Below are 24,171 nucleotides of genomic sequence, written 5' to 3' on the forward strand. Positions count from 1 at the left end.
TTCCAAGCTTCTAAAAAAGACATTGGGCAATCCAATCGTAGATTTTGAGTGTCACATGCCATTTGGCCCAAATGCTAAACAGTACCTGTGGGAGGGGACCACAAGGAAGATCTTACTTGTCCAAGCGAAGTATCATCACATGATGGAATATGGAGAGGGCCCACTTTGACATTTCAGGGCTCGCTTGGCCCTGAAAGATGTGTGGTAAAAAAAGGCCATGGGGTGGGAGTTGTTTACAGTGAAGTCACAGCCTGTAAAACATCGTTTTATAGGGAAGTAAAACGAAAGGCCCGTGTATGACAGAGCAGGAATTACAATTCTGCCGACCTTCACCAAACAGAGAGACAACAGGGCGTGAGAGAAGAAAGAGTTAGACTGGTGAAATGGCGGCAAGCGAGGAATAGAGAAATCGGTGCTTTTTTAATATTCCAGATCCGTTCGTCCAATTCTTTGGCACGTTAACTACAAGTAAGGTAATCCCTGGGCTTTTTAGCCAGCTGGAACTCAGTTCTGGCACCTCTCATGTAGAGGTGCCATTATAAAAGAACAAGAGAGGTGTTCGTAGCGAGTTCTGGCACCTCTTTTTCTAGAAAAATAGCACTGGGTGATCCTAACAGCTGGGCATGAGGTACAGAAGACCCTGAGAAAGGTTGGCATAGATCACTTGCATACCTATTACACCTGTCTCAAACCTGAACAGCATTGTGCCGTTGACTAATAAGAAATAATAAACAAAATTGAAGTGAGAGAGGAAGACAGAAGGAGCTGAGCAGAGCAGTCCGCACCAGTGAGATGATTAAAGATTAACCCCCCTTGCCTCCTGCCTCCACCCCTCTGGGTTGTATAGGCCTTGAAGCTCAGCAGATCCTTTCAGAGAAATATTTGAAATAAAGGCCAACAGATAGGGGACGCCGGCAAAATCAGTTGGAGAGGTTGAGGGGCCAATAACCTCTGGCTGCGGAATCACTGCAATCTGGCCTGTGTTTGCTGATGATAATGCGCCTTTCCAAAGCCCTGATAGACATGGAGATGGCAGATTATAGTGCGGCTTTAGACCCGGCATACACGACTCTGGAGTTTGAGAACATGCAAGTCTTGGCAATAGGCAACGGTAAGTCCGACTCGGAACTTTGCTCTTCTCTGTTAAATTTTGGGCAAGGGACAGCTGACCTTCAGAGGCGCATTTGCAAACAGGCAGCGGCGGCCAGATGGTGTGGAGGCTTCACTGCATGTCTGTTTCCTTGTTGTCCCAAGGAAAACCTTCCCTGTCGGCGGAGACTCTTCTCCAGGCTCCCTGCCTGTTTATGGCAAGATTTTGTTTGAGCAGGGCTCCGCTTAGCTCGAACCGGGTGACTTTTCCAGGGATGGGTGCGGTGTAGAAATCTTGTAGAGTATTACGGGTTTTCTCCCACATGACATATCTGTCAGAGGAAGGCATAGAAAGAACCCCAGAAGGTTGCATGAATGGTGAGCATATAGGGTGAAGGAAACAAAGCAGAGAGCTAGGTCATTGCTCCGGAGTGTAGGACCCAAACCAAGAGGTTTAAATTCTAAGAAAAAATATAATTTAGAATCGGAAAGAACTCGGCAGCGGGGCTCCTGTATCGGCATCCCTTCCAACTCGTGTCTGTGATTGTCTCCTGAAGGGATTGGCTTCGAAGGGATGTGATTAGATAATACAGTATAGTTTTCCCTGCCTAGAGGCACTTCTGTGGTACAAGGACTCATTAGGAACAGAATTTGTCTTTATGCCAAATACATTTCTTCATGTTGCCAGTGCAGGGGGGCAATTTGAATGGGGGGGGATTTGAGAGTGAGTTATTAATAGGTAATGGCCTTTTAGGCTTCCTCCACATGAATAGGTGTTCACTTTTTGAATAAAATGTCCCGGGGGGAGGGGGCACCAGGATTTTAGAGATGCTTAGGTGGGGCAAGGCCAAAAAAAGGTTGGGAACCACTGACTTAGAGGGATACTGGTTCAGAATTCAGGAAGGATTGGAAAAGATCTGCTACTTTGATCCTATGCAGACAAACAAACCGGGGAGTAAGCCCCACAGAACACATTAGAACTTAATTGCAAGTACATTTACACAGAATTGTGCTATAGAGATGGGCCACTGTGTGCTTATTTCACATAATAATATTTGCTGTTTATATCCAGCGCTTTTTGAGAGGCCAAAGAGCTCATCCTTAGAGCAGCGCTGCACCGTTGGCCCAGATTATTACAGTATTCCCATATTGCAGGTAGCAGGGCTGAAGCTAATAAACATTGTCTGGCTGAAGTGCACCTAATGATTTTGTGGCCGAGGCCAAATTTGATCCAGAAACTTCCTTCCTCACAGATCAAATGCGTAAGATACCTCACAAATTCCTGGATTACCATGTCAAGTGTGTATGTAGCCTTTTGGGGCGTTTTGCCAGTCACATTTCGCGGTGGAAAATGACATCCTGCCTTATGCCAGTGTGTGCACAGACTGTGAGGCCAAAATAATAGCCTTGCAGCTTTTCAAACTGCAAACAGCTTCAGCATGTTTTACAGCAAGGAATGAAGAAGTACTGCAGGCTGACATTTCTGCTTCCTTCAGCTGCTTTAGCCCATAGGAGTCATTAGCTTATTCCACTCCTAAAACGTTTGGGGATTTGTTTTTTGTTCACAAGATCCAAGATTTGTGTTTTGGCATGTTTACCCGTGGATTCTCTGAACAGGCTAATGGCTAATCTTAGTGTAATTCAGAAGCATGCCTTACATTAATTCTGAAATTCAGAAAGATATCTTCTCTACTCAAATTTTCTTAAAAAGGACACCTATTAGGTCTTTACTGAGTGATTTTACAAGGAGAAAGGGTTTCATACTTCGCACTTGTCATTATTTAATAAGCACAACACCAATTCTCTGAATATGGGTACAGGTCACCTCTATAGTGCGTGCATTGAATATTTGCCTGGTTGTCTGGTTTTTTTAATACTTTATTTTTGATTGCCTTAACACTGGGAAGGTGGCAATATTATCATGGATTTTTTATTTTATTTTTTATTTTCACTTCTGATGGTAGAATATAAATACTTGAAATGCACAATCATATATCATAGCCTTGGAATATAACCCAACCCTGTTTGGACAACAACATTATACCGGGGCATCTTTCCCCCCAGTTGCTGTGTGAAATTTAATTGCCATGAGCCAATTCAAACCTGTACATAATACTGTGGGATATTGTAAAATGGGATGAGCTACTTGTGCCCCTCCAGAGCTTGCTGGACTCCAACTCCCATCAGCCCCATCCAGCATGACAAATAGCCTGGGGTGATGGGAGTTGTAGTTCAGTAGCGCCTGAAGGGTCACGGGTTCTTTACACCTGTGTTAAACCAATGGCAGAAGGAGAAGAAAGCTGGGGGTGGAGGGAGGGAGAGAAAAAGAGAGGGGGGAGAAGGAGCGTTGTTGTTAGTGGGGGAGAAGAGGAGGAAGTGGGTGGGTGCAGTGCCGGATTTACATATAAGCTAAACAAGCTATAGCTTAGGGCCCCACTCTCTTGGGGCCCCCCAAAAAAAATTAAAGGGAAAAGAAACTGGATGTACAGTTCCAAAATATAAGATAAAAAACAAATAAAATAAAACCTACACACAGCAACAGTGTTTTGTGTTGTATAGGCTCCTATTTGATATGTGCAAATGGCTTTAGATACCTATTAGGTCCATAAATTACCATATAGCATATATTCAACATAAAAACAGTGACAATTTGTTGTTGACAAAGGACAGCTGGACATATAAAGGGCCCCATTACCTTCAGTAGCTTAGGGCCTCATCAAACCTAAATCTGGCCCTGGGTGGTGTGGCAGTGGCATAACAAGCAGTGCAGACTCCCTGTGCCAGCCCTGCCTATCCCCTTACTGCGATCCTGATCCTCACACTTCCTATTTGTTCCCCACCCCTGTTGCAGGATCAGAGTTGAAAGGCACCACAGAGCTCATTAAGGCAAACCCCCATTCAGTGCAAGAACTACAATGCAGGATGCAACTATGGTGTCTCTGACAGGTGTCCGTCTAGCCTCTGATTAAACAGAGAGCACAAGCACACCACTACCTGAGGCTGTTTCACTGCCAACCACGTCTGCCGGTTAGGAAGTTTCTCATAATACTTACTTACTTAGACAATATCATATATATCACTTATATTTTAGGAGGTGGGAGAACCTCCAAGCAGTTTACAATGCATTTTAAAGGCATCATATACAAACAGCGTATTTTTATGTTTCACAGAAAATTACTGTCCTGCAGTTTCCACTCAGCGATAACCAACCGGGTTTTCTTAGCTTGGGTGTCTTAGCCATTTCTAAATGCTCCCTCTAAAACCCAGCAGAGAAAGCTGCTGTATGATAAATTATGCAATCCTAGCAAAATTCCAATGTAGGCAAAGACATGCCATCCATCCTTTAAAAGAACAACAACAGAGCTTTGCACTCTCTTTTAAATTAAATACTAAATTTTCTCTTCTTGTCCTATGCTCCTAATTTTCAACATTCTAATATTTTCCAAAATTCTGTATTCCTAACCCTTGCCCTTATTGTCATATTACAAGCTAATGGTGTACAACCAGTAAGGATGGGGGAGAAACTTGGTTTTGTGCAAACCTACCTAATTTGCACACAAACCAAAAGACATCCTGTGAAATTCACACTTTTTTGTATTTTGAGATGCAGTCCTCTGTGTGTACAGAATTGCACATATAAGGGAAAAACATATATTAGTTAAAATAACATACTAAAATGCATTACATTGTGGAAAAAATATTGCAAAGATGGGTGTATTTGGAGAAATATGTACAGGAGTTTTTTGGGGGAGAAACAATTTGCAAAAAGTGAACTTGACAGACTAGTCCATCTGTAGAGATGAGTAAGGGGAAAACTGTGTTTTAAGGACTGTGTGCAGACTAGCTTTTCAGACAAATAAAAGCAGTCATACAGTGAGCTTCTATTACGTATGTTCACTTCCCACCCCCAGGAAGCATGAAGCACAAGAGCATGGTCTCTGGTTAAACTTTTGCAGGTTTCTCCAGAATATATTTTGACATTTGGAGTGACTGTCAGAGGCCGCTTTTGCAAGGTAGCTACGGTAAGGAAATCAGTCCTCTCCTCACCCACAGACCTCCACCCACCATGGAGCTAGTTGTTGTTGTTGTTGTTGTTGTTGTTGTTACAGCTGCTGCTGTGCTTCCTAGATTCCTGCACTGACCAGCTGGATTAGGTGGCATCCAAGGTCCCTTCCCAATTCCAAAATTCTATGAAATTGTGTTTTTAAGAATAGGAAAGCAGTGCAGCAGAAACATTCTCTTTCTCGCAGTAATGCACCAACAGCCAGGGAGCTTGCTTGTTTGTTTCTGAACTTTCTTTCAGAAGTGAACTTGATTCTAGTTATTTCCGACCTCCTCACCCCACCCCTCTGCCATCACTCTCAGTTATGTGGATTCCCCACCCCCAGGAAACTGATGTAATTAGAAGCAACAAAGTACCTTGTGACATCGACAAGCAGATTTACTGTGACATAAACTTTTGAGGACTGTGAGATCCACGTCATTAGAAGCACGAAGAGAAGTGTGCATGTGTGTTTGAGTATGTTGGAGCTCTAAAACAAGATTAATACAGTTTCCAATCACAACAGCAACGGCCGCAAGCGCTGTGCAGATTCATTGCAGGCTGGAATTAAGAATTAGGATGAAAATGAATAGCCTTGAAGAAAGTGGCTGCCAACATGCTTCAGAAATAATTTTCCAAGAACAGCCTAAGTCAGGGTGGGCAGAAGAAGTACAAGTAGATCTTCAGGTAGTTTGCAGCAGGCTGGCAGGAATTTTTGTCAGTCAGTCCCAATTGTAACAACAACAAAATGATGCGCACACTCTAAATTAGGCTGCTGGGATGAACAAAGCTAGGAATGGGTTTTTGTGTGAGGTCAGCTTAGTTCCAGTACTTACAACAAATCCTTTGCTCAGGGACTACTCAGGGGCTCTAAGTCCCACTAGACTGAAGTCTGTCTTTTCCTGGCTTAACTTATCCGGCAGAAGCCTGAAAACTTCCCATCAGCAAATAGCTCATATCTTAACCTCTTTCAGGCCAGAAAACTAAGCCTCATTGTAAATTCTTTGAGAGAAGGGGGGGTTTTTTTGGAGGTAGGGGGTGGAATTGCCACAGTACCAAGTATCTGAACTAATTCATACAACGTATCACAACGGGCAAATGATATTGTTATGGCAGCAAGCTCTCAAGTTGTACAAAGCTGCTGTTCAGGCGAGAAGTTCGTTTTGTGGCCCTCGCAAGCTTGCTTGCCTATCAGAAATGTTGGTCCAGTAACAGAAATCATTTGAACCATTCCAGGCAATGTTTTGTCAGATAAAAATAAGGACCCTGGTTGTTATGCATTACATGAAGACATAACTTTTCCCGTAGATTGCCATGGAGTGGCAAGATTGTAAGAAACTTTAATTTCAAAATGTGCAGCTTCCTATCACCTAGAAGACATGTTTATTTAACATTTAGATATCATATTTTTAAATATTATGTTTCATACAAATAAGTACAACATGCATTATATACTAGCAAAACAATAAAGCGGCACAAAGCTGCGCGTGTTTGTTTTGTGGGGTACTGTTTTGGAAATAGAGGAAATGTTATGATTTATTATACAAACCCCTTTATCTTTCGGTGTTTTCCTGGTAAAAAGGTAAAGGTACCAGTACAGTATTATTAGATTACTTGGTGCAATCAGTTGCTTAATTTCTAGATTAAGGAGTTCAGATGCAATGGAGCTGGCTATCAGGATTTCAGTTTTGCCAGCTAAACCCTTCCTAACTTCCTCTGTTGCCTGCCGTCTTCAATTGCATCTTCACCATCCTGATGCTTATTGGGAAACAATGTAATGTTTCCCAATGTAAAATTGCATGAGCTGTTGTGGGTGGCGAGACAGACAAATATCCCCCCACCCCAAGCAGCAAGGTCCGCCTCCCCTTTCCATGCCACAGGGATGGCATCACAACCTATTGATACTAGATCAGCAGGAGCTCAAGAACAGTAGTCATGGGAAAATGAATGGGTGTTGAATCTTCTGGAAGAGCCCAATATGCCATAAGAAATCTGTACAGAAAGGAGTGAGTGTTGGGTTAGCCATCATAATGGAACTGCCAACTCAAAACTAGTGAGAAGTATTGGTCCCAGAAGGAGTAAATTATTGGGAGTATTGGAACTCATGTGTATCTAGAACCACCAGTGTATGTGGTGTTTTTCAGTGTTGAATAAAAATTAAAGGGCCCTGCCCCAAGGACCTTAGAGTCATAGGTTCTGACAGTGAGAGAGACAATTAGGGGAAGGGAAGAACGACAGAGGCTAGGATAAGAGGACTAATATGAAATGTCCATATTTCAGGGATTCAGTTGATCTGATTCCTTGATTTGTTCCCATAGATCAGTGGCTCTCAAAGGGTGTAGTGTGCCACACTGGTGTGGCAGGAGACGATGGCATGTGCGGCAGGAAGAGTCAAGACAATCAATATTATATTTTGAGGATGATTCATGTACTTACGTAGCAGCATTGCTTTGTATTTTCTGGATGTCCCACGGTCATATTATAAAGTAGTTGCATTCTATGTTATAAATCAAGCGCTGCTAGGAGTGGATTCTTTTTGTTTTCCAATGCATTTCTCATCAATTAAAAATTTGGTGCGGCGCGAGCAAATGTTTATTCTGAAAGTGTGGCCCAGAAGAAAAAAAGTTTTGAGAACCACTGCCATAGATACTGAATTGAAATTTTATTTATGCGTTGTAACAGCATTGCTTTTTGTTTGGTTTGCTGCCTGATATTATCGTATTGATTTTTGGTATTGTTGTATTTATTTTGGTATGCTATGGGCTTCCCTTTGGAAGGAAAAGCGGGCTGCAAAGATTGAACTTGGATTAAGATGTTGTCACCTCTGCTCATCAAGCAGCCCAAGGCAAGTTGCTCTGTCAGCCTGAACCGCCTGCCCTGTTGGGAAAATAATGCTTTGTAGGGCCTGCCCTTGTAATTTCCTGCCTTGATCTGAACCCATCCCCAATTGTTTCACAGTTGCCCTCCCTGTCTCCCCTTTGAAACAGAGACCTCCCCTTCTGAAGCAGCAAACCTCAATGCGTCCAACAGCATCGGGGCCAGTGCGTTGTGTGCCATTTGCGGAGATCGTGCAACGGGGAAACACTATGGGGCCTCCAGCTGTGACGGCTGCAAAGGGTTTTTCAGGAGAAGCGTCAGAAAGAATCACATGTATTCCTGCAGGTAAAGGGGGGAAGGTGGGGGCAGCGGGATGTTACCGGATAGATCCTTAAAAGATGTGATACAACTCAGCTTGGGTTGAAGGTTATAACCTAGGGAATGAGAACTTATCTATAAGTGCTACAAGGAACTGGAAGGCAAGAGACAGAGCAATCCCACACGTTTCCTTGGAAAAAAGGGCTCATCCAGACTTTTTGTGCTGTGTTTCTAGGCGCTTTAAAGCACCGTGTCGTAGTGTTCTTGTTTTTTGCCATTGCGCTTTCCCTGTGAAAACACACTCTCTACTGCTGAACTGAAGCAGATGGAAATCTACAGAAACTCGAATTGCCATTTGTTCCGATTCAGTGTTAAAGAGCAGGTTTTCACGGGTAAAGTGTCAGGGCAAAAAAGCAACAGTAAAACAGAGACCTGTCAGTATGTGTGGATGCAGCACTGCAGCCTTAATTCCTAGTGTTCATGCCCAGTTCCCCCCTCTGTCCTTTATTCCCCACTTCTCTCTTCTTTGCAGTAGAAGGTAGTGGAGTCCTGCTCATTAGGGCAGGAGAAAAAAGAGGAAGGTGGCTGAAAGGATTGGTGAGGAATAGAGGCAGCAGCAGCTGGATCTACATTACCTCTCACTTTATCCATACATTTAAAGGGACAGGCTCATTCCTTAGGTTGCAACCTGTCCTACTTAACCTTACTGTTTTTTCTCCCTGCCTGTCATTCCAGTTACCCTTTCATGTCGCATTAATATGCTGCTTTTTGTACATGTGTTGAGCACTCCACAAAATTGCAGCAGAGGAATCATTTCAGAGTCAGGGCTTGCCCACACTTGTCCTGTGCTTTCTAGGCCTGGGTCCAAGCAGTTTTGCCTCTGCCCTGTCGTTTTCTCCCGGAAAACCCTCTTTTTAGCGCTAAATCAGAGCAAGTATCAATCAGGAGAAACCCCAGTTACTCTGACTCATTGGTAAACAGCAAGTTTCCCCAAGGGGGAAGCAGACATGTGGGTGATTCCTTAGTCCTGGTAACTCTTGGTCTAGTAAGTTTCATGCTTTGGAGCAGGGATTATCTTGGGTTTTTTGCACATGTGATAAGATCCGATTCAGCGGGTAATGGCCACTTACCATACCTCCTCAGTGACCGGTGCTTATGGCCTGGCTGCTCGGATGCTGACGCGCCATTTTGAGTGCTGCACGTCTCCCTCGACCGCCATTGGAGGCACACAGGTTCCCGCCAAACCTGCTGATTCAAATGAGCCAAACTGCAGCGGCCTTGGGGGGGCGTGGCTTGATGAACGGACCTGAGGGAGGCAGGCTTCACTCAGGTCTGCTCGGCAACTGTAATTCCTGGCCGACCCTGCCCTCCTCATCCAGTCAGCCAGGAGCGTCACTCACCCTTCTCCCTCCCTGGAGGGAAGTCTCTGTCCAAAAAGCCAGTTGCATAGGGCTAGTGGGCCATAGAGCTTCCCTCAGCATTTGGGGCCCATCCACTTAAACTTGCGTTTTGGAGTGGATCAACCCCCAAATAGACCCTGTCATGTCTCAGACCCAGCAACTGGGGGCGGGGGGCTGAGAGGGATACACGCCCAGTGCCTATGCCAAGACTCCCTATATCTGAAATCAATAAAGTTATGACCATTTTCAATCCCAGACGGTTGTCTTGTCCCTCTAAGGGCACACAATATCTGATTTTAGCAAGGCACAGCCACGGAACAATGAGAAAAGTTCTCAGCTCCAGGGGAATTAATCAGTACAGAGTATGACACGGGTAGCGCTGTGGGTTAAACCACAGAGCCTAGGGCTTGCCGATCAGAAGGTCGGCAGTTCGAATCCCCTTGACGGGGTGAGCTCCCATTGCTCGGTCCCTGCTCCTGCCAACCTAGCAGTTCAAAAGCACGTCAAAGTGCTAGTAGATAAATAGGAACCGCTCCAGAAGGAAGGTAAACGACGTTTCCATGTGCTGCTCTGGTTCGCCAGAAGCGGCTTAGTCATGCTGGCCACATGACCTGGAAGCTGTATGCCGGCTCCCTCGGCCAATAAAGCGAGATGAGCGCCGCAACCCCAGAGTCGGCCACGACTGGACCTAATGGTCAGGGGTCCCTTTATGATCAAAATTCAGTTCAAGCCAAAGTGTTGATGAGCCCAGAGTTACTATAGTTTTCCTGCATATTCATTCCTTGGGGTGCTGATCAGTACTCGGGCAATTATAGCGCCTAATTCAACTCACCCTCTTAAGACTCTGAATGGTGTTTCCCTTTTAAACTCATGATTCTATCTCCTTCCTCTCTCCACCCCACCCCTACCAGGTTTAACAGGCAGTGTGTTGTAGACAAGGACAAAAGAAACCAATGTCGATACTGCAGGCTAAAGAAATGTTTTCGAGCAGGAATGAAGAAAGAAGGTGAGGTCTCTTTGTGTGTCACTGACTGCAGCTTTCCTCTTATTGTGTGCCCAAACTGAGACAATAACATCCATGCCAGTTCGCACCTGAAGGGATTGTTATGCAATTCCAATAGAAGCTCCCCAAATCACTGTTTCAACCTTTGTCAACTTCTGAGGATGCGGGGTGGGGAGCATGCAATATTTTGGGATATATATCAACTCGAGAGGAAATGGACTATTGTGAGAATTACTAATATGGTGCAGAATAAGTGGTTTGAACATTTGATATCTACTATATAAAAAGTTCCAAGTATAATTTTTCATTATTTATTAAATTTTTAATACTGCCCTTCATCTGAAGATCACAGTGCGGTTCACAGTAGATTAGGAATGGAAGAAAGAAACTACTTCTTCACACAGTGCATAGTTCAGATGTAGAATTTGCTCCCACGAAATGCAATGAAGTCCATCTTAGATGCTTTAAAAGGACGATTCTATGCTTCTTCCTGGGGATGCGGGTGGCACTGTGGGTTAAACCACAGAGCCTAGGACTTGCCGATCAGAAGGTCGGCAGGTTCGAATCCCCACGACGGGGTGAGCTCCCATTGCTCGGTCCCTGCTCCTGCCAACCTAGCAGTTCGAAAGCACGTCAAAGTGCAAGCAGATAAATAGGTAGCACTCCGGCGGGAAGGTAAACGGCGTTTCCGTGCGCTGCTCTGGTTCACCAGAAGCGGCCTAGTCATGCTGGCCACATGACCCGGAAGCTGTAAGCCGGCTCCCTCGGCCAATAAAGCGAGATGAGCACCGCAACCCCAGAGTCTGCCACGACTGGACCTAATGGTCAGGGGTCCCTTTACCTTTATGCTTCTTCCTACCAACCATTGTGGAGCAATAGTAGGAGACTGCTGTTCCTCGCATGTCCTCCTTGTGGCCTCACCAAAGACATTTGGTTGCCCGCTACAAGAAACAGGATGCTGAGCTAGTTAGTCTTCGGTCTGCCCCAACAGGGCTCTTTTTATTTTGTTATGACTTTGGCCCAAACACACCTGATAAAGGGGGCTCTGCCTTGCAAAAGCTTATGCCGTAATAAATACGTTAGTTCTTTCATAAGCCACAAGGTGCTTTTTTTTTTGGCATGGTTTTTGTGCTTTAGATTGGGCCCCAGTCCATAAAATGGTTAGGCTGGAATAAATCTGTCTTGTCTTAAAGGTGCCAGGAGGCTCTCTTGTCACTTTTGCTGCAACAGACTAATGTCATTAACCCCAAACCCTGGAGATTCATGTTCCTTCCACAACATTAGTTATTATAGTTGCATCAGTGGGCTTGAGCGTTTCTGTGGTTTGTGCAAAGGATAGGGGAATTTTCTCTTTTCTCTATGGAGTGCCTACTCAACTTGTATTTGCCTGTTAATATTCAATAGAAGTTACATTAGGTCCGTGACCAGCTAAATACTGAGTAAACATTCAGAATACATCATGCCGTGACAGAGCTGCGTGGATCCCGATAACGCATGGCGTAACCTTGAGCGCCTCTGTTAACAGCCGCTGACTGCAGGGTTTTAATTTCAGCACAGCCTCATTACAGCCGTATTATCAAGCAGAATGATATGACTAGGAAATAAATCTGCAGAGGCACAGGTGTAACAGTAACAATCAGATATTGTTTGGTATCTCCATTAATTGTGGAGTTATCATAGGTGATAGTTTCGGCAACTCCATGACTCGGCAAACTTGGCTAACCTCCCAGGAAGTCGCAAGTGGACTACGTGTCTTAAAAGATCCTAGAACACAGTTCCCTGGTGCACTTAAAATGATCAAAACATTTTGGAACACTTACAAAGGAAGTGGTGCTTGGAGTTTATTGATTTAGGAAAGAAAGCTGACTATGGTCACATCCACATTTAAAGCACATGGCTTTCCCCAAAGAATCCTAGGAACTGCAGTTTCTTAAGGGTGATGTAGCTCTTGAGAGTCCCATGGACTGCAAGAAGGTCAAACCTATCCATTCTTAAGGAAATCAGCCCTGAGTGCTCACTGGAAGGACAGATCGTGAAGCTGAGGCTCCAATACTTTGGCCACCTCATGAGAAGAGAAGACTCCCTGGAAAAGACCCTGATGTTGGGAAAGATGGATGGCACAAGGAGAAGGGGATGAAGGAGGACGAGATGGTTGGACAGTGTTCTCGAAGCTACCAGCATGAGTTTGACCAAACTGCAGGAGGCAGTGGAAGACAGGAGTGCCTGGCGTGCTCTGGTCCATGGGGGCACAAAGAGTCGGACACAACTAAACGACTAAACAACAGCAACAACAACAGCTCTGTGAGGGGTAAACTATGGTTCCCACGATTCTTTGGTTGGGGTACCATGTGGATGGCTTGAAAGTGACCGTAGCGTGGAGATGGCAGAAGTTTATAACATAGCGTGCAGCTCTTTTAAACTAAGAACTCAAATATCTGAAGACAATTCCCATTGAGTTGACTTCCTTAGAATAAGGGCATGCATTTATCTGGATGTTTCATACGTATATTCCATTCTTTCTTTTACTTTTACCCACTTTAAATAGTTGGGATAGGGCAGATGATGGCATCGCCACCATCACCCCCTGCGTTTCCTTTGCACTTTTCCAAACTACAGAAATTAAAATCTAGAATCATAGAATTGTAGAGTTGGAAGGGGCCAGCAGGATCAGCTAGTCCAACCCTCTGCAATGCAGGAATCTTTTGCTTAATGTGGGATTCAACCCTGAGATGAAGAGTCTTATGCTCTACCAATTGAGCTATCCCATGTTATGTTTGTTGTTTTTTTTGTACCCCTGCCCGTACGGGCCAGTCTTGACAGACTGAGCTGCACACGGAAACGCCGTTTACCTTCCCGCTAGTAAGCGGTCCCTATTTATCTGCTTGCACCCGGGAGTGCTTTCGAACTGCTAGGTTGGCAGGCGCTGGGACCGAACAACGGGAGCGCACCCCACCGCGGGGATTCGAACCGCCAACCTTTTGATCGGCAAGCCCTAGGCGGTGAGGCTTTTACCCACAGCGCCACCCGCGTAATAAATATGTTATTATGTTGTATTAAAATGTTATTATGTTGTATGAAAGTGATGACAAAAATGTATGAGGTGATGACAGCTTCTTGCTTTGTCTTGTGCTTCTTGATAGTAATTCGAAGTGTTTTGCATTTTCATTTTTGGGATCTTTTTTTGTTTGTTTTGGTTTTGCAGCTGTACAGAACGAACGCGACCGAATCAGTACTCGGAGGTCCAGCTACGAAGACAGCAGCTTGCCGTCCATTAACGTTTTACTGCAAGCAGAAGTCCTCTCACAACAGGTACGTATTTTGTTTTAGAATGTAGCGAAATAATAATCATTTTAGTCTTCTTTCCAGCTCGGGAGTGCCTCCAGACCACCAGTATTTTGTGGGACGGATTCAAACACATACCCAAATGTTAGTTTTGCACAGTTACAGTGGATTAAAGGGCTCTGTTGCCCCAGCAGAACAAACCTGCTTTCAAAAATTGGAGTTTTCTTGGTTGGGAAAGTGGAGTGGAAATACATGGGAAACTGTGGGATGGATGAATGATTAATGGGAAGATGTAAAAACACCCTGTAAACAAATCAGGATGAGTGCTCATTGTTATATAACCTCCTCATAAAACCAATTGGAATGAGTGCTCTATAAAGGCCAGATGTAGTCTAGTCACCATGTAAGCCAGGCTTCCTCAAACTCGACCCTCCAGATGTTTTTGGCCTACAACTCCCAGGATCCCTAGCTAGCAGGACCAGTGGTCAGGGATGATGGGAATTGTAGTCTCAAAACATCTGGAGGGCCGAGTTTGAGAAAGCCTGATGTAAGCTTTGTGCAAGCAAATCTGGATGAAAGCTGACTAAAGAGGTTGTCTGGAGGAGCCTGTGGTCTCTTCAACAGACACCAGTAAATTGAAAGCCACTTTCAGGCATCATAAGCCTCTTGTGCTACAGTACTGTATACATTTATTTGGGAATAAGCACCACTGCATACAGTTGAGCAGGCATAGGCAAGCTCGGCCCTGACCAGTGGTCAGGGATGATGGGAATTGTAGTCCCAAAACATCTGGAGGGCCGGGTTTGCCTATGCCTGCAGTTGAGTTTACTTCTTAATAAAAAAGTATTGAGTTGCACGGTTTAGTCTCTGGCCGAACAGCTTCCAGTTTGATGGATTGCAGATGACAGAGGGAATACCCAACAGATCAACACAGTACTTCTACAACCACGTTTGCCATCTCAGTCATAGCATCGCATATGCTGTCAGCAGCTTCCTAGGTGCAAAATGCTGCCCTGAGGAGTCCGAGAAAATGTAACAGAAGTGCTGCCTCAAGGGAAGGAAAGCGCTTAGCTCGTGTGAAACAAATAACAACTGTGCATTGACTGCACCGAAAATATGAACTCTGGGAAAGGCCCCCAAACTGGGCAGATACTGATGTGGGACTTCTTCCCCATTGGCCTAGGGTCATCCAGCATCGGTATTATTGTATTAAATCTTGCAGGTTCACTATACTAAGCAGCCAGGTTTTTGTTTGTTGTAAAGACTGTAAGAGAGAATAATTGGGTGCACTCTTCCCACCTTGGATCCAATCTATGCTTCCAGGGGCCATAAGAAAGCTGCAGAGATAGTGCAGGACAGTGCGCACCCCAGAAATGATCTCTTTCAGCTTCTGCCTTCTGGAAGAAGGTACAGGGTTATAAAGACTAGGACTAGCCTCCTGAGAAACAGTTTCTATTCAAATGCGATTTTGGTTTTAAACACAGTGTAAGGTAGTCTCTCGTGGGTGGTGCTGTGGGTTAAAGCCTCAGCGCCTAGGACTTGCCGATCGAAAGGTCAGCGGTTCGAATCCCCGCGGTGGGGTGCGCTCCCGTCACTCGGTCCCAGCACCTGCCAACCTAGCAGTTCGAAAGCACCCTCGGGTGCAAGTAGATAAATAGGGACTGCTTATTAGCGGGAAGGTAAACGGCGTTCCGTGTGCTGCGCTGGCTCGCCAGATGCAGTTTGTCACGCTGGCCACGTGACCCAGAAGTGTCTGCGGACAGCGCTGGCTCACGGCCTATAGAGTGAGATGAGCGCACAACCCTAGAGTCTGTCAAGACTGGCCCGTACGGGCAGGGGTACCTTTACCTTTTTAAGGTAGTCTCTATGGGAGTATATTGTATTAACTAAGGGGTATCAGAGTTTTGAGGGAGCTAACCAGGCTGGGATAGCAGGCTTGTTGGTTTTTGAATGTCTGATGTAGATTTTTCAATTTCGTTGTTCTGTATGGGACAATGACAATAAAGATAATCGTATCGTATCGCATCGTAAAGCATTGCTTATTTGATGACATTTCTAGAGTTGCCAAGATTGCAGCAGATAAAACTGCTTGGGACAGATTAAGGTGGTGCTGGAGATTGCTTTCTTGGTTGTTTTGGAGTCACATTTCTTTCCCAAATGGAATTGGGATCTTTGCATTAACATGGGAGAAGGAATAGCACAAATATGGTCCTGGGAGAGCAAGGAAGGAGGAGAGAACAAGCAAATGAAATAGCTGACAGGAAGAGAACAGTTGACTGAGGAGGATGACTTGGATTTCAGTGTGTTTTGTGGGGGTTGCAAACCATGCATGCAGGTGGACCTCTTTGTTGCAAACACATTGAAAAAGGGCATTATTATTCACTGAGATCGATACTCAGCACTTTTTAATGTATTTATCATAAGATGCATCTTCACACTCCCCTGATGGCCACTTTGCACAGTGCTTTCTCTGTCACTTAACTCCCTTCTTTCTCTCACCGGCTGATGGATCTCAGGGCTCTAGGGAAAACCAAAGCAGATTGTGCAATCCTGAATTCTACCCACCCCTACTCTAAATACTGAACTATATTGGCTCGTATCTGGGTATTTGCTGCTCAGGACTACCCAGGATTGGAAGGCACCCAAGAGGGAGGAAGCATAGCCCAAAGCATCCGTCTAGAACTTGAATTGCACTTCTGGTTCCCATCATAAAAGCAGATCTGTACATCATATGCATGACTTTATAGCTCATCACTGTAGCAGTTATGGCTCAGCTGGTTCCCTGCTGAATGTGAACTGCCTCTGCTGGGAAGCATTGTGTATCAGTGATGCAAACAAATGTTATGCAGGCTCTGTCTGCAATCCTCAGCAGCCATTTCACAAACACAACACACATCATCACTGGATGCTGTGCTGTGCTCATCAACTGAGAAACATTTCTGTGTGGACTTCCCTTTAGGACCATCTAGAAGTGCTCCAAGAACATTTGGCTTTAAGATGTTGCAACCGGAGCCAAATCCCAAACAGATGAATGCAGCGGCATTTCAGTTTAAATGGGTTTAGCATTAGAGCAGGGATGTGACCTTCCAGATATTGGCTAGACTTCAACTTCAACCACCTGTCATCCACCTTGGCCATGTAGGCCACGGCTTCCTCATCCCACCTTTCCATCTCTTATTTGCTGGCCACAAGGCTAGCTAGCAGAGTATTTTGAAGAAATAGGGAGATGGGGGAGAGGAAATCTAAAACCTAGCTTGTTTGTGGATCATGGTATTTGATGGAGAGCGGATTTGACCTTGGTGAGAGGGCAAGAGCCTTTGCAATTCTGCAGCAAAAACATAGCAAACTCTACAGCAAAAAAGAAAGGTGTTACAGTTTCTCACATAAATTTGTCGCACAGATTTCGATTATTATTTGGTTGTTTGTGCAGCTTCCTTACAGCTTACCTCTCCCTCTCCCTCTGAGCAATGTTAGGTAAAACCTCTTTCTCCCCCCTGCAGATATCATCGTCACCAATTTCAGTGATCAATGGTGATATCAGAGGGAAGAAGATCGCGAATATTGCAGACGTCTGCGAGTCCATGAAGCAGCAGCTGCTAGTGCTAGTGGAGTGGGCCAAGTACATCCCGGCCTTCTGTGAGCTTCCTCTGGATGACCAGGTGAGTCCTATTTATCCTAGCTGAAACTAAACGTTGGTTTTCCTGTTCCATTTCTAATAATTCAGTGCAAGGCCCATTGTGAATGACTGTGGCGGAGTTATCCGTGTCCAGGAAAGGCTGCAGCTATTGTACAACCTAAGTTGATAAAATACTTATGAACTGTGACTCACGGGGGCTGCATGCACGTCAAAGCTGAACTAATGCAGAACCAGCCCTTGAAAATGACTGATGCAAACAAGCTGTGAGGCAAGCAGACGTTGTCGAGTGTGTGGGCTGCAAGGATTATGTCCTTACTGCCAGCGGCGCCTGCATTTACAGTTGCACAGCAGAGCAAAGTGGGTTGATAGGGGCCCCCATTTTGTTTTGAAAGCTGTGTCCATTTAACATCAGGGTACCTTTAAATCAGAACTCTGTTTGGACAGATTTCCTTTCCTTAAGTTCGTTCCTTCCCAGTGGTGAGATCTAAACCTCCAGAAAATAACGTTCTCTCCTCTTTCCTCCAGCTCTTTCATCGCAAGATATTTCTTCATGTTTGTTCAGTGTATACAGATGGGCCCATCCCTATAAAGACACCCTTTCCCAAATCCTTTGGTTAATGTTTAGTGGTTGTTTGCGGCACAGCTGAAGTCCCGGTTGGACATTAAGAAGCATCCATGCCACATTGCGTCTTAGTATTAACCTTAGTTTCCACAGATTTCTTCTTTTAAAAAACAGAAGTGGGACAGGAGATACAGAACATTCTTGAGGATCACTGAAGGGCATAAAGTGACAGAATGCAATCATTAACAACAGAGCAAGAGTAGAGGGTTTAAGAGAAAAACAACAACCACGGGTTGCTCATCACAGCAAGATGTCCACAGTCAGCAGAGAAATTAATTACAATGCTAGACTTGGGGAAAGTAGTCCAACATGTGGCCATTTGAGCGACCTTATGGCTCCCTTAGAGAGCCCTAATGTCGCTGGATCCCAACCTCTGGATTGGAGGGCCAGCATTATTTTACTTGTTTACGAACTAGGCACAATCCACCTTCACCTTTGCACATGTGTGCCCTCAGCGTAGGATCAGCGTAGGGATCAACAGAGCATTCTTTCCCCCTCTGCAATAGGCTCAGGCTCCCTGGACCCTGGGAACAAGCTTGCAAAGGGGGTGGTTGAGCACCTCTCACTTACGCATCTGCCTGCTGCTCTGTTCTGGGGGCCTTTGTTCCAACCAGTTATTCCTGCTCTGAGAACTCTGGTCCCCAAACATCCTAGCACTGAGTGAGGAAGGTGGCTATCTATCATTGTTATGTTTGTCTTCAACCTCCACTACCTTGCGGGATATCTCCGGCAGAAGAAAAGGCTAAAGAGTAAGCCCTACACAAATCCAGAGTAGAGTCCGTAAGACGGTTGGATGGCGCCTTGTATGCCTCCTTCTGGCAACTCCAGCAGCCAAGCTGGTGCCAAACGTATTGCTTTGCTTTGCTTTGGACCATATCAGTGAGGTGGGGTGTGTGTGTCTTGTCATCTAGGCAGCCTAGGATCTCCATACACACTGCCCAGGCTTACGCCCAGGGGAGGGCACTTCAGTGCTGCTAATGCAGCAGATGGACTTCACCACTGGAGGTGCACTCCATTGCCTGAGACAGACGGGCGCCAACAAGAACTAGTCCCCAGAAGCTGATGAAAAATCAGGCCACGTTACTGAGCAATTTAGAGGCCCCCCCCTTATCCTGTTGAAAATGAGACATACTATGCCAGTTCCTGAAAAACAGAAGGGTGAGTACTTCCCATGTGGGAATTTACAGGAAGTGCTCACCAGCCTACTGTTGTAAGTGATGCCTGGGATGCTTGTGTAGGCAAACATCAGCAGAGAAAGGGGAAGGAGCTAAGAAGACTTCAGTTCCACAGGAATTGCTATTCCTCCGTGTCGTGTTCCCGCCTATAGAAAACAAATTCCCTTATGGGTCATGACGTTAGATGCCTGGCTTATATTGTGATCCTTTCAATCATGTGGTCTTCAAAGGAGTAGTTCAGCAAGCTGCAATTTCTGCGCTCTTCTTCTGTAGGTGATCATCTCTCTGTCTCCCTCTGCCCTGCCATCTGTCCTCCTCTTGCATCAGCCCTCTAATAATAGGCCTTTGTTCCTCCAGGTGGCTTTGCTACGGGCCCATGCAGGGGAGCACCTGCTACTGGGAGCCGCCAAGAGGTCGATGGTATTCAAAGACATCTTACTCCTAGGTAAAAGTGCATCGTATAACAACATGCCTCCCATCTCCTCCTGTTAAAAATACTGTATTGTATTGCTTTTTTTCAGCGTGGGGGTTTGGAAGGAAGCAGGCAATGTACTGTATTTTTCCATGTATAAGATGCCCCCTTGTATAAGACACCCCCAATTTTTGGGGACTCAAAATTGAGAAAATGCACTATGCACTGTCTGTGTATAAGACGACCCCTTATTTTAAACTTCAAAAATGTAGGGGAAAATATAGTTTTATACACAGAAAAATACGGTAATTTGTCAGGTTTCTTTGTCACCTACCACAGGGGTGGGAACCTCATTTTCGGGGGCCAAATGCCCTCTCTGTTTGGCCCTTGGAACTCTCCTCAGGCCACACACCCTCCTGAGTCACAGCCCGCACCAGCCCTGTTTTGTACCACCCCCTTGGATGTTTTTGCCAGGCAGGAATGTGTCATTGAACTCTGATAATGCTTCTTGCTTGCTTGGGTGGTGTGGGTGTTTCTGTGTGTGTGTTTCTGTTTGTGTGGAAACTAGTCTACTGTACACAAAGGTGTAAAGGGCACATTTGTTGCTTTGCCCACTGTTACCTCTGACCCCACCCAACACTGGGATGCGGCCCCCTGAAAAGGAGCATGGCCCTCGAGTACAAAAAAGTTCCCAACACCTGATTCGATGGCTTTCAGTTATCTCTACAGTTCTGTAAGCAAACATTATAACATGAGGGTATATTTAGGCAGGGTGATTTAAGAGCTGAATGTGTGTTGCAACAGGCATCACTCCTTTGTCCAACTTTGCAAGAACTTTTCACCAGAGGTAAAAGTGGGACATAGGTAGACATTTTGAGTTGTGGTTCCTTTCTCCTGCCTTCAGCTCTGGAAAATAGAGAACCATCTCCCCTCTGTCTCCAGCCTGAGCTACCCACGCAAAGCAACACAGCATTGCAGCAGTGGGACTTTACAATGACTGAACTGGCTGAAAACTGACTCTCCCCACCCCCACAGGCCCCATCCAACTTTTAAAAAATGTTTTCGGTGGGTTTTGGAAGTAGAAAATCCATTTGCTCAACGCAAGCCATTTATAGGGTGGAATTGCTGATGAGAAACATGTTTAGGATCCAGTTTAGACTTAAAACACGCTGCTACTCCTCCTGAGTATATCAGTGAGTCATTTTTTGGGCAGTGGGAGAGGAAGTAAAAATCAGGATGGCCAGATACAAAAGAAGTCAGGGCTCCTGTATTTTCAGAAACAGTGCAGAAGATCCATATCATGCTAGTTAGATCTGTTGAAACTCCCTTTTCTACACTACTGTCAAAGGTGCAGAAGTCCTGTCCTCTTTGAACCTGAGCACCCTTTTTGTGGACTGGGGAACCAATTGTCTACTTCTGCTTCTTTGTCCTCTGAAAGAAAATAGTAGTGCAGTACAAAAATGTCATAGCGCAACAAATTCCTTCCCCAATTCCAGACATCTTGGATCGTACAATTGGCAGGCAAGGCCTTGTTGATGTTGCCATCACTGGGGGATGTCTAATTGGCAGTGCCCTGTGCGGGGCCTTTTCAGTGGTGGTTCCCTGTTTGTGCAATACCCTCCCTAGTGAGATATTTTATTTACCCAGGCACTTGATGGCTGAAATACACTGTTCCTGGAAACCCTGAGATGCTGGCTGAGAATGTTTTAAAGTGTTTTTAGAATGTTTTCAAATTTCTTTTGGTTGGTTTTTTAAAAAATTGCTATGTATGCCACCCAAAGCTCCTTTGGGAGGAAGGGCAGGATATAAATCGGAAGAAGAAGAAGAAGAAGAAGAAGAAGAAGAAGAAGAAGAAGAAGAAGAATGGGTTGTGGATTTCAAATACAGTGGTACCTCTGGATGCGAATGGGATCCGTTCTGGAGCCCCGTTCGCATCCTGAGCAGAACACAACCTGCGTCTGCACAGGTCACGATTTGCCGCTTCTGCGCATGCGTGTGATGTTATTTTGAGCATCTGCGCATGCGCTAGCGGTGAAACCCGGACGTAACCCATTCCGTTACTTCCGGGTCACTGTGGAACACAACCTAAAAACTCTCAACCCGAAGCAACTTTAACCCGAGGTATGAGTGTAGTGAACAGTGACGATTTTTGATAGAATTGGGTTTTAACTAAAACAAACACTTCTCCTGCAGGAAATGACCACATAATCCCCCGTAATTGTCCGGAGTTGCTGGAGATCAGCCGTGTGGCTGTACGCATCCTGGATGAGCTAGTGCTCACGTTCCAAGAGCTGCAGATTGACGAAAACGAATACGCATGTTTGAAAGCCATCATCTTCTTTGATCCAGGTAGGTGCTGATTTTTCAGTAACTTGGAAGAGGCACCTGAGGCTGCTTCCATGCCCCAACCCCTTTAACACGGCTGGGGAATTGCTTTTCTACAATGTGTGGGGAACAAAATTAAAATGAAGGTTCCGCAGAATATAAGACTGTATTGTCTAGCAATGCCCTTCCTCGCGGCCAAGTTCCTCCTATAATGTTTGTTCACGAATAAGAACCATTCAGTAAGGTTCCCAACAACATGAGTGCAGGTGAGGGAAGTAGAGAAAGCGAATAGAGAGGTGTTTTTTCTTCTCCTAGAACACAGAACATTTGGCGAAGCGGAATGGGAGAAATTCAGGACAGGCAAAAGGAAATAATTCTTCACACAACATATAGTTAAAATCTGGAATATGTAGTGATGGCTGCCATCTTGGATGGCTCTAAAATGGGACTAGGTAAGGATGATAGATAACTAGTTGAGGCACAGGTGTCCTGTGTTGCTTTTGTTCACCCTGTTTCATAAGCTGGAGTTGTCACAGCGTCCCTCTATTTGCTCTTACACAATCGGAACTCATGCAAAGTCTGTGTTAGTGCAGGATGAGGAGAATGAAATTGGCACACCTTCCCCAGTGCCTAACAAAGGAGTTTGAGCAAAGTAAGGAACCAAGTGCTTCAGGAGACCCAGACTGGCCCACTTGAAACTGCATCTTCCTTGAGAAATGCCATAGTCCGTAATTTCCTACGGTTTCCCCCAGATGCTAAAGGGCTGAGCGACCCCATCAAGATCAAGCGAATGCGGTACCAAGTTCAAGTTAGCCTGGAGGACTACATCAATGACCGGCAGTATGATTCACGGGGACGCTTTGGGGAACTCCTCCTCCTCCTGCCCACCCTCCAGAGCATCACTTGGCAGATGATTGAGCAGATCCAGTTTGTCAAGCTCTTTGGCATGGCCAAGATTGACAACCTTCTGCAGGAGATGCTGCTAGGAGGTGAGTGTTGACCCTACAGGAAGTGGGGTTTTTTTACCTATTGAATTTCGGGGGCTCCTCCAGATGACCATCTTATTCAGCCTCTATCCTGATTAGCATACACAAAACTTACACAGTGGTTATATGTCCGTTTTTTTATAGAGCACTGGTCACGATCGATTTATGAGGCCGTTATATGACAACAAGCATTCATCCTGATATGCTTACTGGACCTTTCCTCAACAGGCTTCAGGGTCTTTGGAAAATCCAAGCATTTTGTGTTGCCCAATTCCATTTAGGACAGGGATCCTGTGCATTTAACTCATGGATGTACTGTAGGGAACTGGGTCTGCCAAACAGCTGAGGGTGGACATGACTCAAAACAAAGTCAACGAGAAGTTGCAGGGGAATAGCAGTAGAGGGGATAGACAGGTTAATCTGCTGAGTCTCCATTTCAGAGGTCACAATCTCCTACCAAATCAAGCTCTCCCACGAGCCTCACAGACCTGTCTGTGGAAAACCTGTACAGACTGCCAGTGTTTTTACAACATGTAAAGTGACATTTGCCTGGTGCCTGCTTCATATAATATACAGTGGTACCTTGGATTACAGACTCTTCAGGTTACAGATGCTTCAGGTTACAGACTCTGCTAACCGAGAAAAAGTACCTTGGGTTAAGAACTTTGCTTCAGGATGAGAACAGAAATCACATAGTGGCGGCGCGGTGGCAGCGGGAGGCCCCATTGGCTAAAGTGGTGTCTCAGGTTAAGAACAGTTTCAGGTTAACAACAGACCTCCAGAACGAATTAAGTTCTTAACCTGAGGTACCACTGTAGTCAGGTGGTTAAAAAAAAATCTATATTATTTTCTCAGGTTTTTAATCAATTAAACTGGCTGGGTTGTTGGTGTTTTGGGCCACTTTGGAACTGGTACCGTTACACTATGTATTGCTTTGCGCTGCATTCTCTGTTTCATCGAATTTTGCGTGTAACCATTTTACTGCATTTTTATTTTTTTATTTTTTTAAAAAAGAACTATATCCATTTATTATGCAATACTTAGAATAATTTATATAATTTAG

General features: G+C 45.1%; 1 protein-coding gene across 7 annotated transcripts in view; it reads left to right on the top strand.

Moving 5' to 3' along the window:
- The first annotated feature begins 877 nt into the window (after nt 1–877).
- HNF4A (hepatocyte nuclear factor 4 alpha) overlaps nt 878–24,171 on the top strand; it is a 31,349-nt gene continuing 8,055 nt past the window's right edge. For all 7 annotated transcript variants that reach the window (XM_083446984.1, XM_083446985.1, XM_083446988.1 and 4 more), the window contains exons 1-8: nt 878–1,111; nt 8,119–8,293; nt 10,578–10,672; nt 13,872–13,978; nt 17,452–17,610; nt 19,743–19,830; nt 21,991–22,146; nt 22,875–23,111. In XM_083446984.1, coding sequence (XP_083303110.1) covers nt 991–1,111; nt 8,119–8,293; nt 10,578–10,672; nt 13,872–13,978; nt 17,452–17,610; nt 19,743–19,830; nt 21,991–22,146; nt 22,875–23,111 — 1,138 coding nt within the window. In that variant the 5' untranslated portion in view covers nt 878–990. The remainder of the gene's footprint in view (nt 1,112–8,118; nt 8,294–10,577; nt 10,673–13,871; nt 13,979–17,451; nt 17,611–19,742; nt 19,831–21,990; nt 22,147–22,874; nt 23,112–24,171) is intronic.

This window comes from Podarcis tiliguerta (assembly GCF_965153285.1).
Source record: "Podarcis tiliguerta genome assembly, chromosome: 6".
NCBI classification, from domain to species: Eukaryota; Metazoa; Chordata; class Lepidosauria; order Squamata; family Lacertidae; genus Podarcis; species Podarcis tiliguerta.